The sequence below is a fragment of the Eublepharis macularius genome, chromosome 7 (genome assembly GCF_028583425.1).
Source record: "Eublepharis macularius isolate TG4126 chromosome 7, MPM_Emac_v1.0, whole genome shotgun sequence".
NCBI lineage: Eukaryota > Metazoa > Chordata > Lepidosauria > Squamata > Eublepharidae > Eublepharis > Eublepharis macularius.
Genome location: NC_072796.1, coordinates 107,108,446 through 107,125,190, shown reverse-complemented (window position 1 = coordinate 107,125,190; position 16,745 = coordinate 107,108,446). Strand labels below are relative to the sequence as shown.

The 16,745-nt window shown below is 40.3% G+C and overlaps 1 protein-coding gene across 1 annotated transcript; it reads right to left on the bottom strand.

Moving 5' to 3' along the window:
• Positions 1 to 1,186: 1,186 nt before the first annotated feature.
• Positions 1,187 to 16,526, bottom strand: OTUD6B (OTU deubiquitinase 6B). The gene is made up of 7 exons (XM_054986054.1): positions 16,368 to 16,526; positions 13,306 to 13,460; positions 11,366 to 11,458; positions 9,922 to 10,234; positions 6,496 to 6,557; positions 4,174 to 4,280; positions 1,187 to 2,522 (listed from the first exon to the last, which is right to left on the bottom strand). Exons 1-7 carry the CDS (start codon positions 16,468 to 16,470, stop codon positions 2,438 to 2,440), a joined length of 918 nt encoding a protein of 305 aa, XP_054842029.1. The 5' UTR covers positions 16,471 to 16,526; the 3' UTR covers positions 1,187 to 2,437.
• Between the last annotated feature and the right edge of the window lie 219 nt (positions 16,527 to 16,745).

The following is a 16,745-nucleotide window of genomic DNA, read 5'->3' as shown; positions in this document are numbered from 1 at the left end:
GGATATACTTCATGGCCATTTCATACATTACACAAAGGCAGACCCAAATTTTCCACAGAGCCTCCTCTTTCAGCTTACCCTGTTTTATTTTCCTCGCTGGTGGATCTGTAACCAACCTGTGAGAGAGCTGCAATCCATTTTCAGATCCTGGCCTGCACTTTGACACTGCTGTAAATGTAAGCCAGGACAAGGGATAATGACTGACCCAAGATGAGTGTTGTGGTTATGCAGGGATTCTATACCCAGATCTCTACCACAGTCTGACTTCCCCATTGCTTCCATGGACTCAATGGAATAATAAAGTATATAGTTCTTTTACTGGTAGATTCCCAAAGAACTTTTAAAACAAACTTCTGTGAGCCTCAGCAGGACATACTCCAATTGAAACTAGGGTGTTTTTTTTGCCCAATTATGCTAATCCCTTCCCAAAAGAGCAGATCATCTTATATTCTTATATGTGTTGCATTTATGTCCATTTTAAAAAAATGGTGTGTAACTTTGTGTAAATTTAAATTATCTATTGTATGGGAAAAAAACTTGAAACATGTCAAGCATTGGCCAACCACTTTCTAATTTTGCTTAATTTTTATTAACATCTTTCCAACAGCCTAATACATAGTCAACACAGAATTTACAATGGGCCTGAGAAAAATTTTACCCACTGCTATAGGTTGCTCTACTGTTGACATAAACTACCATACAAGGGTTTTTTTTCCCCTCCATGACAAGTTTGTCTGGGACCTTAAGGAAGTCTGACCGGTAAGTGACTGGGACAGTCAAACGTATGACAGATCAAAAGCACAACGGGAAAAAGTAACATAGGCCATATAAGTTACAAGGGTACGTGTGGACAGTAGAAGGCACCTAGGTTAACTCATGAGGCTGATCTAACCTCATAGCTTAAAAAGTCTATATAATTTATCTTTAGAGAGACAAGCATGGGGCTGCCTCTTTTTACTGGAAGAATAGTGCTGCAAGTCTAACTGCACTCAATTCCTGCAGTTCCAAGTATTTAGCCATAATTCACTTATAATGTGGATGCTCTGGCATGTTTTTAATGGCTGTATGGTTTTATTGTACTGTCATAGTTACGAGCTGTCAAAGCAGGTCTCTGAAGAGGTGGTATAAATTTCTAAACAAATTATATATAAATTAAACTATTGTGATATGATAGTTCTGAATACAATGAAGAAACAAAAACATACTTTATTATAGATCATTACATGTAATTGACATTTTTGTACACAACAAGACATCAAATAACTTAAGTCTGGCTGTACCTTTACAGTGCAATCCTAAGGAAAGTTACACCCTTCAAAGTCCATTGAAATAACAGTCTTAGAAAAGTATAACTGTGTAAGATGGCATTGTTTATTATGCCTCAACTATTATGAACAAAAATTATATGCAAGGATTTTAAATAGAAGCAGCTGTTTTCACAACCGAGTTTGATCAGTAGTGCTTTTTAAGCCTTAGTTGCGCTTTAAAAGTTCCAGCTTTTGCATCATACAAATGCGATTGGCTCAGTTTACTTGAAGGTGACTTCTGGGTAAATTAATATCTCCACATGGACAGTATATATGCTATGTGGCAGCAATTTTGACCTAATAGCATCCTGAGAATCAAGGCATCTGTGTTGTAAGCCATCTGCATTGTAAGCCACTTTGCACAAATTTTGGAAGAATGAAATAAAACTGCCATGCATTTCTTAGGTTACCATGTAGAGTATGTATTATGTTTGAAATGACCAGGGCCAGCAGCACAATGTCTTCCTACTTATGTGTCTAGGAAGGCTCTTTCTACATGTTAAGATGGAGAAAGAAACAGGTTATTTCACACCAAAGAAGAAATCAAAACTCATTTTTTTTAAAAAGCTAAAACCGACAAAAACCAAACCCAGGCTTCTGAGCATTTGAATGAAATGCACCTGGAATGTCCAACCCTTCAAACATTACTTTGGATTGTGAAGTTAGGCGAAGAAAAAATGTAATTTGTATCTTTTAAAGCACTTCAACTATAAGAGGTACCTTATAGTGTCCTAATATGCCTTCAATAGTGTTTCAATTTTGCATTACAATTTAAAGTATCTTAATTCCATTTCTTCTTGCATCTAATTAGTTCTGTTCATAGAAAATGTTCTGTTCATAGAACTGCAACAGTTACTGATTTTACCACCAAGCAGAGGATGCAGTGCCAGCCAAATATTCAGCAATATACTATTTATTTATTATTTATTAGGGACAATTTTCTAAAACATGATTTACATCAGTATCTATTCTGCTTAAAAACAGATTTCTAGTATTTTATATATACACACACCAGAAACATCTGTGTCTTATTAAAAAAGGACAGAATCAGTTTGCTTTAAGATCTATCCAAAGATGAATAGCTTCAAGTGCAAAATATCCAACATTCATGTCTTCTGAGGAGCTGTGTGCTAGCATTTGTTATCTGTAGTCATGTCCGATAGAGGTTTTACAGAATTATAATGTTCTCCTAATCCATAAGCATGTCTCATATACCTAGAACCCAAAACAATAAAAAAATCAAGAGATTTCTTTCAATCAATAATAGTAGAATATAAGTTTACTTGTTAAAAATGACAAATATACAAAGTTAGTAATATGAATAAAATCAAGCATAAGAAAAAGGTTCAGCAAAGATCAAACCCCTCATTTCCCCCTTAGAAAGTATATGTGTAAGTTAACTATAGGAATCAAAATTGGTTTATACGCAATAAGAAGACTGACACCTTTCCAAGGATGCTTGTTTCCTGAGTACCCATTTCTAAACTTCTTCCATTCTATCCTTGAGCTTTTACAAAATCTTCACAGTAATATGGAGAAGGAGCTAATCAATTACAATTTGATGGTGTTTTTAGAATCTGAATTGGATTCTCAGCTCTGGCAGCACTGCCACCTAGATCATAACCTTATAACCCAAGAAAGTGATTGTATTGGATTATCTATGATCTTAACATTAACCAATATTGTAAGTGAGCCCCTAGCTCAATTTTTCTTCAGCTGTACGCTCAAAGAGTTGTTTTTTAAAACCAAAGTCACTGTCTTCCAACTGAACTGCAAGTCAATTCCCTACTCTAACCTTTTATTCATGAAATAAAACTTGGTTTATATATGCAGGCAATGAGATGGAAAAATGCAGATGAGAGAATGGACTGCAGCACTGTAGATGGAAAATCAAAGACAATCATATTTTGGAACACTTCCCTATGTTAAAACACCCTGCAAATAAAATGCCAGTTATGAAAGCAAGCAGATGGGACTGAACTTTCCCTCTGCTGGGTTTCTATCTGCACAGAACTTTTTATGCAAGGTACATTCAAAGCTAGAATCTACCACCTGCAGGATGGTGCTACAGTCCATTCTACCACCTCAACATTGTTCCACCTTCTTCTCCTGTATGTGTAAGCAAAGCCTTAATGCTGGCATTTACACTCTTAATCCTGCCATAAATACCCAACTCTGAAACTACTGTTATCTTTACAAAGTTAAATATTTTTATAGAAATTTCCATGTTATCAAAATTATTCCAAAAAAAGTTAAAGCACCATGGAAAAAAGGGGCAAACTTGTTAGTTTCAACCTTTACTATGTTTTCATTAGCGCCAAGTTACTTCTCCACAGCGACAAAGGGAGCCTAGAAAAATGCTTTAACTACTGGCCCTTCCACAAGCAGCTTTGGTTTACTCTTCACTGCCAGCATCCAACTGGAGGTATGGAATGGGACAAAACTTTCTGCCCTCTCTCTGTACTTTGCGAGGTCTCTGACCTAGAGATGCATCTGTCTGCATATATATCTGACACAGAACTGTTGATAGTTTCCTCTCAGCAGTCACAAGGACAATTTAGACAAGTGTGCAACTAATAGCAACTCATTGTATTTTCTTTTATGAAATATGTGCAGTCTGATGCTATGAACGTTTACCCCCAAAATATGTGCTATTGAATTCAGTGTCTAGGTAATTGTTCAAAGACTACACAGAAATTAAACTGGTTTCAGTGGACTTACTTGTGAGAAAGCATGTTTAGTATCTGAACAAGTCTTTGTATGCATGCATAAAGAACTCTAAGATTTATTATATTTTCATACTTCAGTCATTTATGTGGCCTTCTTCTAATAAGTTTGAATCATGCAGCTTAAAGTATCTACTTACACAAGTATTAGTGGCTTCCTATTGTATTCTTCTCCAACAATAATGGGAGGTGAATCCATCTGCACCACTTCAATAGGTGTTTGCAAAATGTGTGATAGAGCTCTTAACTGTAAAACATTTAAGCGTGCAGATTAGATCTTTACATAATATTAGTGTCACAGAGTTAGCAAAAAGAGTTAACAGAGAGCAATTCCGCACACACTGGATAATGCACTTCCAATCCTCTTTACAGATCATTTGGAACGGATTTTTTTTTGTGCGGAACAAAAAATCCACCTCAAACGACTGATAAAGTGCATTGAAAGTGCATTATCCAAAGTGTGCAGAATCAGCCAGAGTTAGCAAAGCTTAAGTTCTTTTAGATATTTTTAAAATTCCTAATAAAGATAAATATCTCTTGTGACACCTTGAATATAAAACATTTTGAGTCTGAACTTTTATATACGGTCTACAAGTCTGAATCTCTCAAATGATGAATTAGACTAAACAGTAACACATGAAGGTAGTTTACCCCAGCAGAATCTTCGTCTTCAGGTAATACACTTTAATGTCTTCCATCACACAATGACGAGAAAGGATTCCATAGACTTTACTAAGGTCTTGATTCACTTCAACCTTTGCACCAGTTTTTTTTTCATCTTCTACCTGACTATCAAATTGTTTGAAGAAACTTACTTGCCATCCCATCAAGGACATCAAAACTGCTGGAATATTTTTAGTACAACAAAAGTGATGCAAAGATTTAACTGCATGAAATAGAATCTCAGAAACTATGAAATCCCCTTATAACACCTGATGGAAGAAGAGAGGAAAAAAGATATTTTGCTTTAAGATTCCATTGAGTCAATTCCTTTGAAAACTGCCCTTGTATGTTTTTGTTCAACACATTTCAGCAACTGTTGACGTAGTTTATAAAAGCTCATGCGCTCAAAGTAAAACAAGTTAGCATTCAAGGTGCTATATGAACTACTACATGACTCAACTTTAATCCTGTTAAAGGGTTAAGACTACTATACTGCAGTCTGGAGCACCATCAACTACCATATGAAATTCTGACAAAGCAAAACAGAAGAGCAAAACCACAAAATCAGATTGGTCCCATTTTAACAATGAAACCTCCAAACAACTAGTATTGCTTCTCTCTTTGGGGCCATTACTGGCAAAGTGCTGACTACATAAAGTTCACTAATTGTTTTTTATAATGAAAGAAGCAATATATTGTTATCAGTCCGAAGTCTTTTAACACAATATTAAGAGACTAAGAGAAGAAAAATATATATGGCTCTAAAAACATTATGATTGTCATATAATCAGTAGCCGAACATGCTGAGAAAAGCTACAGAATAAAAAAAAAAAGTTCAGGTAAATACATTACCTTCAGTATATAATACAGCTCACTTTTTGTATAGGCAAGAGGGGTACTCCCTAGGACTTGCAGGGAAGGCAAAAACTACCCCTTTGGATCCCACCTCCTTTGCTCTAGCTTGCCGGCCCACTCTTCTATCATTGCTTTCTGTTTCCCCAAACCTACTGCTACTTTTTTCGTCCCCACAACCCTTAGAATGCAGCTACTTTCTCCCTCCTTCCTCTCCTCCTGTCACTGCCACCACTGCTTTCTCCCATTTCCATTGTCTACTCTTTACTTCTTTTTTTTAATGCCCGGCTGTATGGGATTTTTAGGCAACCACCATAATGCTACCCATGATCTCACAAGATCTTGTTTAGGAGTTTTTAAAACCTGCAATGTCTGCACAGATGCTCACTTTGCTTTTCTGTTGGAGATGGTTAAATCTCCAACAGAGATTTAAATCCCCCCGATTTTTTTTGTCTTAGGATGCTTCTTCAAACCTAGAGTTTCCCAGATGAAGATACACTTTAGAACAGCCCATTTGGTGTAGTGGTTAAGAGGGTGTTTGATTCCTCATTCCTCCACTTGAAGCCAGGTGCGTGACCTTGGGTCAGTCACAGCTTCTAGCTCTCTCAGCCCCACCCACCTCACAGGGTGTTTTGTTGTGGGGATAATGATGACATAGTTTGTAAACTGCTCTGAGTGGGTGTTAAGTCATCCTGAAGGGCGGTACATAAATCGAATGTTGTTGTTGTTGTTGTTATTAATGGCAGTGATCTTTTAACAAAGTATTTCTGCCACATACTATAAACTGAAAATGTTCCTAAGTTCATGGTTTTCTCATAATAAGGCTTGTCTAAAATCATAACCAATTATGATTTACTGTTCCTTTAAAAAAAAAGTATCTAATATCAACAAGTATCAGGCATTGGTAGTTAAAGTATTATTTGTGGTGTGTAGGGGGCTATACTTACTTCTAACTGACCACCCCAAGCAGCTGTGTTTGCTATATCACAACAGTATTTTTCAAATTCATCTGTGGGGAAAAAATGAATTAGTCACTTAGCAGAATAAAGGAAGAGAAAAAAGTAAAGCTAAAATGGAAGAATTGGCAGAAAAAGAACCGACCTTCATAAAGTAAAATAGATGATACAGAGAGGAAGTAAAGTACTGAAGGATAAAGATATCACATCTGTCGCAGGAAACAGAAATGGGAGCAAAGCAAAAAAGAGCCAGGTGATATGACAAAAGTACAAAGTGCAGCAAAAGAACAGGCCGCCTTGCCAGCAGAGCATTCTCCACAGTAATTTGTGCCATTTCTAGATTCCCCAGTGGTCCTAGTTCGGGATTTGACATTTCTCTAATTTATAGGATCATTCCACTAGCAAGGGCGCTTTCCTCCAGACAAGAAGCCTTCCTGACTCAAGCCTCTTGTGTCAAGGAAAGTAACACCACTTCTGAAATAGAGCTGCATCATCCAACCCAAGATTTTTAAAGCCTGAACTTCTGTTTTAACCTAGTGATTAGGGTTGTATACAACGTCTAAAAGGACTGGAACACCTTTCTTATGAGAAAAGACTGAAGATACTGGGAATTTTCAGTTTAGAAAAAAAAGACAACCAAGGGGAGACATGACAGAGGTTTATAAAATTATGCATGAGACAGAACAAATAATAGAGGGAACTTCTCTCTCTCCATAAATTCTAAAACTTGGGGACATCCAATAGCAATAGATTCTCAGATGGCCAAAAGGAAGTACTTTGTTACTCAACAAGTGATTAAAATGTGGAATTCACTGTCAGGATACAGCAATAGTCACAATCATAGATGGTGTTAAAAGGGAAATGGAAAAATTCGACATTCGGTTTCGTTTTCCCGGCCATGTCGGACGCTCCTCTCCGCAGGTCCGGGAGGAAACATCTGAGCAGCCTGATCGGGCGGTTGACCTGCGAGGGTTAACCCCGAGGACTCCCAGTGAGGGGGTCAGGGTCCGGAGTGCGGCGGGAAGAACCCCCTGAAAGCAATGCAGGGGGTAATTGCCCGTTTGCTCCAACGGAGGCCGGCAGACTTGCGCAGCACATCGCGTGCCGCCGGGCCATGGAGAACCGCAGTAAGCAGATTTAAGGTGAAAACCTGTAAGTAAGCGAATCCCTTCTGATTTCTAAGCGTATGCGAAGGATTGGTGGGAGTTGAAGCTAAGAAGGCGTGGATTTCTTCCCCTCCACGGAGTTTCGGAACTTAGCTGGCGCCCCCCCCCCCCTAAGATGGCGACAAAAAAGCAGAGCCCTGCGATGAGTAAATCGGTGATGGCGATGTTACAGGGGAAGGGGGAAACCCTGGAAGAGATGGTCAGACGAGCGGTCTTTGAAGCTGTGCAGCCCTTTGTAGCGAAGTTAAATGAAATGGGGCAAAAGGTTGATTCAGTGGAAAGCGAAGTGAAAACCATTAAAGAAACAGCGTCTGGAGCAGAGCAGTCTGCACGCGAAAACGTAGTACTCATGAAAGCAACAAGTAAAGAAGTGAAGCTCTTGGAGAATCAAGTAATAGGATTACAAGTGGACCGTGCCCAAACGGTACTGCGTCTTCAGAATGTAAAAGAGGAGCAAAGTGAAAATTTAAAAGATTTGGTGTCGGAACTTTTGGCGTCATTCGCTAAGGCAACTAAAGAAGAGTTAAAAAGCGATATTTTGGAAGTCCGTCGGACATCTTCAAAATATGCAATGAAGCGTCAGCTGCCTCGCGAGATTATTATTGACTTTTCATCTAAGAAGACTCGGGACACCATCTTATATAATTCGTATAATGTGGACTTGGACTATCTGGGCAATAAGGTTAAGATATTGAAGGATGTTCCATTTTTGGCTCGTAAAAGAAGATTTAAATATAAAAGACTTGCGGCTTTCCTGAGGAAATGTGAAGTAAAATACAAATGGTTGTTTCCGGAAGGCATCTGGTTCAGATACAAGGATCAAACCTACAAGTTAACATCAGAAGTACAGCTCAGAGACTTTTTGTTTAACCATCAGGAGTTCCAGCAGGAAGAAAGTTCAAAGCCTGAGGGGGGAGGAGGGAACGAGCGCAGCTATTGTAGCTGCGAAGAGAGAACTAAGACTGAGACGCAAGGGGGGGGGGGGGAGAAGACCTGATCCTGAATGTAGTCTGTATTTTATAAGATCTACCAATCTGACAGCATATTAGAAAGTTAACTTTAAAGAAAAATTGCAGTATGAAGGGAATACAAGACATGTAGATGTACTGTGTGTTTTCTGTTTATATGTTGCTCTTCCCTTTTCCCCAGTCCCCTTTTTTCCTTTATATTTCTGTAGTTTTTTGTAGTTTTTTATGTTAGAAATTAAAAATAAAAAAATTTATATATATAAAAAAGGGAAATGGAAAAATTCATGAAAGATAGGTTCATCAGTGGCTAATAACCATGGTAACTAAAAGGAACTTCCACATTCAGAGGCAAAAAAACCCCTTCTGAATACCTAGAGATGTGAAGGCCTGGGGGGAATGGGGGAGGACTCCCCCCCCCCCATATTTCAAATGGAAGAACTGAGCACTGACAAAAAATCCTATGAAATAAGCTTAAATGCTTCTTAATAAAAGATTTTTATACACAATGGAAAAATTAGGAAGGACTGAAAAAATAAACATGAAATATTTTTTTTTCTTTTTGAGTGAGAAAAAACTTGACTTACAAGTATTTCACTTAGGCCAAATGTTTAGCATGAAAAAGTCTAAGGGCTTTCTCAAATTTTCTAGTGGAAAAACTGGGAACTCATGAGACGCACTGGGGGAAACTTATATTGTAGCCATATGAAAAATTAAGTTTTATTTAAAGTTAAATAGTTTGGCAACAATGTTATTATGTGTTTAATCATAACATATTATTAAAGAAATTATACTGATATTCGATGCTATAAAGTTCAGCTTAATATTAATATCCAAATGCTACCGTCACTTTTACTTAATACAGAATGCTTCTGCATTCAGCTTTTCCTACTCCTGAGATGGCAAAAATAAAGTTGCATGTGCTATTCTAGTATAAGGTGTAGTAGTCTGCAACTCTCATTTATTGGGTATATGAACAATTTTCCTTATAGAAAATAGTGCAATTTTATATACTAATTAAGTTAAACATGATGTATTTATGTTGTTAAATGAGAACATAATATTAGAAATCATAGGGCTTATTTGTGAGTAAGTATGCGCAGGCTTGAGCTGCACTTACCTAGTACCTAATTGAAGTCTGTAAGATTTGGCACAGGCACACTATGTAAGTGAAGCATGAGGTGCAATTGGCATCACCCTAATTTATCTGTAACAAGAACTGACACTATGGTTACCATAGAAGAGTAAACACTAGAAATGTAAGTAACAAAAAACTATTTACCTACCTTGACTGTACACATCGCCTGTATTTGGATTTGTCAGAAATGGTAAGAAGTCATCTGCATGACTTCTCATGTACTCTGCAGTCTGAATCCTAAGAGTTGCAACAGTCCAGGAGTTTTGTTGCTCCTTGAGCTGATCTTCTACCGCTCTGTACATGCAATGGCCATCAGAGGGGACCTGTTTGATTTCCAGTTGCCTTGTTGACAAAACGTGCGCAAGTTTCTGACTTTCAAGATGCCTAGCTCCTGTTAAATTTTCTATCTCAGCTTCCGCTATTCTCTCTTCTCTTTCCTTCTCCAATGCAGCTTTTTTCTCCTGCAATTTGAAAACACACATTGAAACTTCACATTTGTTCATACTTACAAGGTCTTCTCACATGTTTGTGATATAGTATCTACTATTTTATTATTTATTTACTTTGTTTATATCCCATGTTTCTGTCCAGTGGGGACCCAAAGCACCTTACATCATTCTAATCTCCTCCATTTTATCCTGAAAACAACCCTGTGAGGTAGGTTAGGCTGAGAAGGTAAGCCTCCATGGCAGAGTTGGGATTTGAACCTGGGCCTCCCAGATCCTAATCCAACACTCTAACCACCACAGAACACTGACTCTCATGATGTAGTATCCCTCCTGTATATAACTTCCAAATCAACATGTCTTGTTAGTTCTTCTGTTGCTCTCTTCTAAATAATTAGTAAAGAAATTAAAAACACTGTAACTATCAGCAATCTGAAGATCCACAGATGAATTTTATATCAAATAGTAACAGTGGGCTTATATACTACTCTTCTAGACAGATTAGTGGCCCTCTCAGAGTGGTGAACAAAGTCAGTATTCGACAATATAAAGTCAGTATTATCATTATCCCCACAATACAGCTGAGGAGCTGGGGCCAAGAGGAGTGGCTTACCCGAGACCGCCTACTGAGTTCATGGCAGTAGTGGGGTATGAACCAGGAGAGTACTGATTTGCAGCCCAACAACTTAACCACTATGCCACAGATGAACAAAACATAAGCAAAATCCCACATAACTCTGGCTGGGGAAGGGGGGTTACTGAGCAATGGTCAGTCTGCTTCTTCTTCACTGTAAAGCTCTGTTTGTGAATCTAAGACAACCTGCACATATTTTATTCATTCTACTGTAACATCAGACCAGTTTCTACAAAATACTCAATTCCATGTCCACAGCAAGACACCTTACAAAGATAATTCTGCAAATTCACTATAACTAACTCCGACCCTACTGTTGGGAGGGTCAGAAAACATCAATGAGATACAGAACAAGGGGTGAAGGGGATTCTGAGCCATCCCTACCGAAAGTATGGTAGTTTATGCTGAGAGCAGCTCCTATTTGAACCCAATACCTACCTCACGCCATCTTAGCACCTGTTGCTCACAAACACATTACTAAGAGAAAAAACCCTTTCAGAGCTGAATCTCACCCGCCTCTTCTGTGCTTTTGATATTCGGGAAGGCTGAGCATGTTGTGTACTCTCCAGCTCGAGTCTTGCCATACTTACAGCTGCTGAATCCTCCTAAACGACAAATAATAAAAGTTACACAAAACATGGAATTAACATCTTATCAGTCTTTTCATATTTCAACCACAGTAAATACAGAACACGTGGAGACTGGCATCGTTCAGACCCTTGCCCTATTCCATTTGTTTTCTACTGCAGTCCATAATAAAAGAACCATCTTGTGTCTCGTCAGTATACCTACCCAAGGGCTTTAACTCTCCTATTTCTCTTGTAATGCACAACTGAAAACTCTAGCATCTTATTGTGATGCACAAATTGTTAGAAATCACCCTGTACAGCCAACATGACTACAAATCAATAGAATTCCATTCCTTTCTAAGAGTCAGACATCAAAAAATGGTCTCAACAAAATAGCCATGCACCAGCCCAAAGGTATCACTCAACCTTTAAAGCAACGATTCAGCAGTCCTGCTTTATTTCACTGGCATAAAAATGACCATGGTGTGAGACAGTGTTTTTAATGCTTGAAAACATGCAGCTGTCAACCATATATTGCAATTCACTAGCCAAGTTGCTTAAAAAAAAAGGTTTTATGAAACGTCTGGCAGGTGATGTGTGCAGATTCATGTTACATTTTCAAGATCAGGCAGAGGAAGAATAGTAAAACTGCACTCTAACATCCCAAGGAAGTATTGATGACAAGTCAATTATGACAAGCTTCATTAACTAAGACCCGAAACAGATGTGACGAGTTACCTCAATTCAACCTGGGTTTCCTTGCCTCAAGGTTTGACGGGAAGTGTAGGCGTCCTTGCAGGTGCATTGCTGCATTTCTCCTTCCCCTGCTTGCGTGGCCCGGAGCTACATAGCCACACGTGCTCTGCCTCCCCCCTCCCCCCGTCGCACTGAGCGTCACTTCATCTCCCCCCCTCCCTCATCTGTCCCAGTGCCCGCAGTTCTGGGCTGCGCAGCTTCTGGTGGGGGCCAGGCGAGTGAGGGGGAGATGCAGCATGCTCTGGGAGCCTTTCCTCCCGCTCTCCCGGTGCAGCCCGGTGTCGCTCTGTGGGGGCTTGGCCAGGCGAGGGGGGTGGAGTTGCCTCCCCCCGTCGCACTGAGCGTCACTTCATCTCCCTCCCTCACCTGGCCCAGCCCCCACAGAGCAACACCGGGCTGCACCAGGAGAGCGGGAGGAAAGGCTCCCAGAGCATGCTGCATCTCCCCCTCACTCGCCTGGCCCCCACCAGAAGCCGCGCACCCCAGAACTGCGGAGACTGGGCCAGACGAGACAGGGGGGGAGATGAAGTGACGCTCAGTGCGATGGGGGGAGGGGGGAGGCAGAGCACGTGCGGCTATGTAGCTTCAGGCCACGCAAGCAGGGGAAGGAGAAATGCAGCGATGCACCTGCAAGGACGCCTACACTTCCCGTCAAACCTTGAGGCAAGGAAACCCAGGTTGAATTAAGGTAACTCATCACATCTGTTTCGGCTCTAACAGAGCACTGATATGAATGCCCAACATCATGAACAGGAAATCAGATATTTGGATATTTGCTATTTGATGACAAAGCAAGCCAAATCCAGCCAGTCCTGGAAAACAGAATTGACATTATCTGTGTTTTCCTGGAAAGTACCATGCACATCTAAAGCATGTGAGTGTATCTCACTCACCTACATTATTTGTCTAGGTTTTACCCAGTACAATTGCGAAGAACTACCTGTGTTCTTTATTGATTCCTCATGTGCTGTACAGCTCAGAAGAGCACAAAGTTTTACCACTACCAAGATCAAAAGACAACAATGGTTTTAGGATGAAAACCTAATTAATTAACAATATAAATAAAATTTCAGAGGTCATTATGCTAATACCACGCCCATGGGTTTTTAGAAATGATGTTAACATACCGTAATCTGCTCAGGTGGTGTCTCCTTCAGCTTCTCCATCTCCTCTTTATGCTTTTGTTCCAGATTCGCCTCCAGTTTGGCAACATCATCTGAAAGCTGTTTTCTTCTCTTTTTATCATTCTTTGGAACAGTATTTTTCATCCCTTGGATTTTGGCTACACAAAGTAATTAGATAAATGATAAGTACCTAAAGGTTATTCTCAAATTACTTTTAATAAGTACGAAGTTTAGTAAATAGTTACTTAATACAACCATATCATATACGCCTTTTAATGTACATCTGAAGAAGAGAGTTATGACTCTCAAATGCTTACACTCTGAAAATGTTGGTCTCTAAAGTGTCACTGGATGCAAATTCTGCTGTTCTATTGCAGACCAACACAGCTACCCACCTACAACTATCTACCTAATATAACTACAATGTAAAAAGATACCTTTTTCAGAAAATATATGAATCAGGATGGCACACTACTATTTTACTCATGAAATTAGAATGTAATACAGAGCACAACCATTTCTTTCCAAAACACAAAGGAAGTGTAGTTTTTAATGTAATGAAATCCAATATTTGTATCATTTAAAACAACTCAAGACAGTTATTTTTTTAACAATATGTTCTAGAGAAAGTTCCATTTGTATAATTCAGAATAGGTTTAAGAAGAGAATGTTTAAGACCAGCTCTTAGACAATGTTAAGTCAGGGGTGTTAGTTGAGTATGTTTTGTGCTATCGAACAAACCTCTCAGTGATAAACAATCATAAGTTCACATTCACATCTATACTTTGGGAGAAGGGTTGTTGTTTTTTACATCCGGATGGTTTATTCAGACGACTCATGAGATTAAACTAATACGAACAAAAATGTCCAGGTCACACCAGGGACAAGTTCTCACTATGCTGAAGCAACTCCTCTCCCACCTGTTCCATGAGAGAGATGTGAGAAGCCTGTGACCACACAAGACAAGCTCAGGGAACCACAAACCACACTGTTTGTACGACGTCTCTGCAGAACCTCTTCTCAAGACAGCTCACAAAATAAAAGAGCAACCGACCCCTAAAAAGATGAAAGCCTTTCATTTAAAAAAATGGGGGGAAAGACGCTGTCTCTTAAATGGAAATAAAAGTAGGCGGCAGGTGAGTCTCAACGGTGAGGGCATTCCAAAAGTGTGGTTCCACCACTGAAAATGCCCTTCTTCCGGTTGCCATTCCTCTCACTTCTGCAGGCAGAGCAAGACAGTGAGGGACAGATAGATCTTAAGCAGTGTCTGTACAGGGTACCATACGCCATGTATGGTTTTAAAAGAAAAAAACAGTTCTCATGTTACTCCAAGACTGCTGGAGCTATAGGTGCCATCACAGTAATGCAAGAATCCACTGAGAGAGGTGCCCAAAAACACAGAGATCTTCATGAACAATACTCAAGACTTCCAATTCAAACCTATTCCAAGGTTTTAGAAATTGGTGGCTTATCATACGTATTGATATGCAGCATCAGCAGAGCTTTGCAGTCCATCTTTGAGGTTACAGTGAGCAAGAAAACAAATCTCTCCTTCTCCTGTACTAGGACTGCAACTGCCATAGCTACTGCTCTGACCAGGCTTGGCAATTATCTTCCCACACACAATGCAACCGCAGCACACAAGGGAGTTTGCAGGCAGCACTCCAGCAGTACCTTATGCTGCATTCCAAAACCTGCGGCAGCCCAGCTCCATAGTACAGATACAACTTTTAAGATTTAGACAAGGCAGCATGGGAGAGAGCATGGGAGAGCCAGTTTGGTGTAGTGGTTAAGAGCACGGGACTCTAATCTGAAGAGCCAGGTTTGATTCCCCACTCCTCCACTTGAAGCCAGCTGCGTGACCTTGGGCTAGTCACGGTTCTCTGGAGCTCTCTCAGCCCCACTCACCTCACAGAGTGTTTTGTTGTGGGGATAATAATGACATACTTTGTAAACAGCTCTGAGTGGGCATTAAGTTGTCCTGAAGGGCGCTATATAAACCAAATGTTGTTGTTGTTGCTGTGCCACATATCTCTACCAGAGGAGTGTTTTAACTGTTTAATATGCCTCTGAACAAAACTAACTAAACATTAACATATGCTAATAAATGCACTTTGCATTTCACAAGGTGAGACATTCCTGGAAGCTACGGAAAGCCCCTTCTTCCCCAAAACTTGGACATTATTGCAGTGTGCAACACAGGAATACAAATCTCTACATTCTGCAGTAAGTTTGCCTTGTCTTACTCGTATGTACATTCCTTAATATCACTGCAAATATCCATCATCTACAAATACAAGGCTGGTTCAAGCATGTGAAAGACGATCTCCCATTCTGATCATGTGTGGCTTAGTTTGCTCTGTGCTGGCAGCTATAATAAGATATAGTCATTAAACAAAAAAAACAGTTGTGACCCACAAATAATATCCATGCATTCTTTCATTTGCAAATGCATAACTATTCACTTCTCAGTGTCCTGTCCAGAAGCTCACAGTATTAAGCTGAAACTATCCAATTTGTAAGTTTGCCCAGTCAGCTGCCACTGTGGCATTTTTGCCCTGGAAGCATGGCATGTAGTATGAGTGCTGTAAGGTCTGCAACAAAGGGTTCAACATTTAGCCCTGGATCAAACAGACTTACTGGACTGAGTTAGTACTAGGAAGATTCTATCCCTTAGGGTTTGCCAGTCGTAGAAACCATATATTTAACCGTTCATTTAATTGCAGCTTGATTTGTGGCTGCATCAAATAGCAAAGGAACACATTCCAGTTCAAACGGCTTATATCATTCGCCATTCCTCCATTTTGTTCTCGCAACAACCTTGTGAGGTAGATTTGGCGAGTGCGTGACTGGCCCAAGATTACCCAGCGAGCTTCCCTGGCAGAACGGGGATTTGAACCTGGGTCTCCCAGATCCTAGCCTGAGGCCATAAGCACTACACCACGGAAGCAAAATTTAAAAAAAGGACAGAAGTAGGACAGGCCAGTTGCTCCAGCCAGCGACCCGACCCCCCCTCTCCCCCTCCCTGCCACTCCTGTCGCTCCCCTCCCGGGGAGCCGCCTCACCCTGCAGCTCCCGCTTCTCCTTGCGCTGCCTCCTGACGAGCAAGGCGAGCGCGTCTCCTTCCTCAGCAGCCGCCTCTTCTTCCTCCTCTCCCAGCCGTTCCATGGCGGCCGCGCCACGACCTGACAGCTGTCCCAAAGCGATGCTGCCGCTCAAGCCGAGAGGAGGGAAACGGATCCGGCAGACGCGCAGACTTCCGGTCCCGCCATTGGGCAGGCTGCCATAGAGAAAAGAGATCGGAGGAAGGCGCTCCAGAGAGGGAATCAGTCCCCTTGAAGAAGCGCGCCACATAGTGGTCATTTATAATCCTGTGACTGCTAATAGTTGATTTTACATGGAACAAGGGAAAAGAGTCTCTTAAAAATGGGAGAGAGAGAAAG

Bases quoted from the DNA above. Each gene is read 5' to 3' on its own strand.
- OTUD6B (XM_054986054.1), bottom strand. From the start codon at position 16,470: ATGGAACGGCTGGGAGAGGAGGAAGAAGAGGCGGCTGCTGAGGAAGGA. The intron at 13,461-16,367 runs GTGAGGCGGCTC...TACTTTGTGTAG, and splicing joins GGAGAAGCGGGAGCTGCAGG to CCAAAATCCAAGGGATGAAA. The intron at 4,281-6,495 runs GTAAGTATAGCC...AATGTTTTACAG, and splicing joins CTTGGGGTGGTCAGTTAGAA to TTAAGAGCTCTATCACACAT.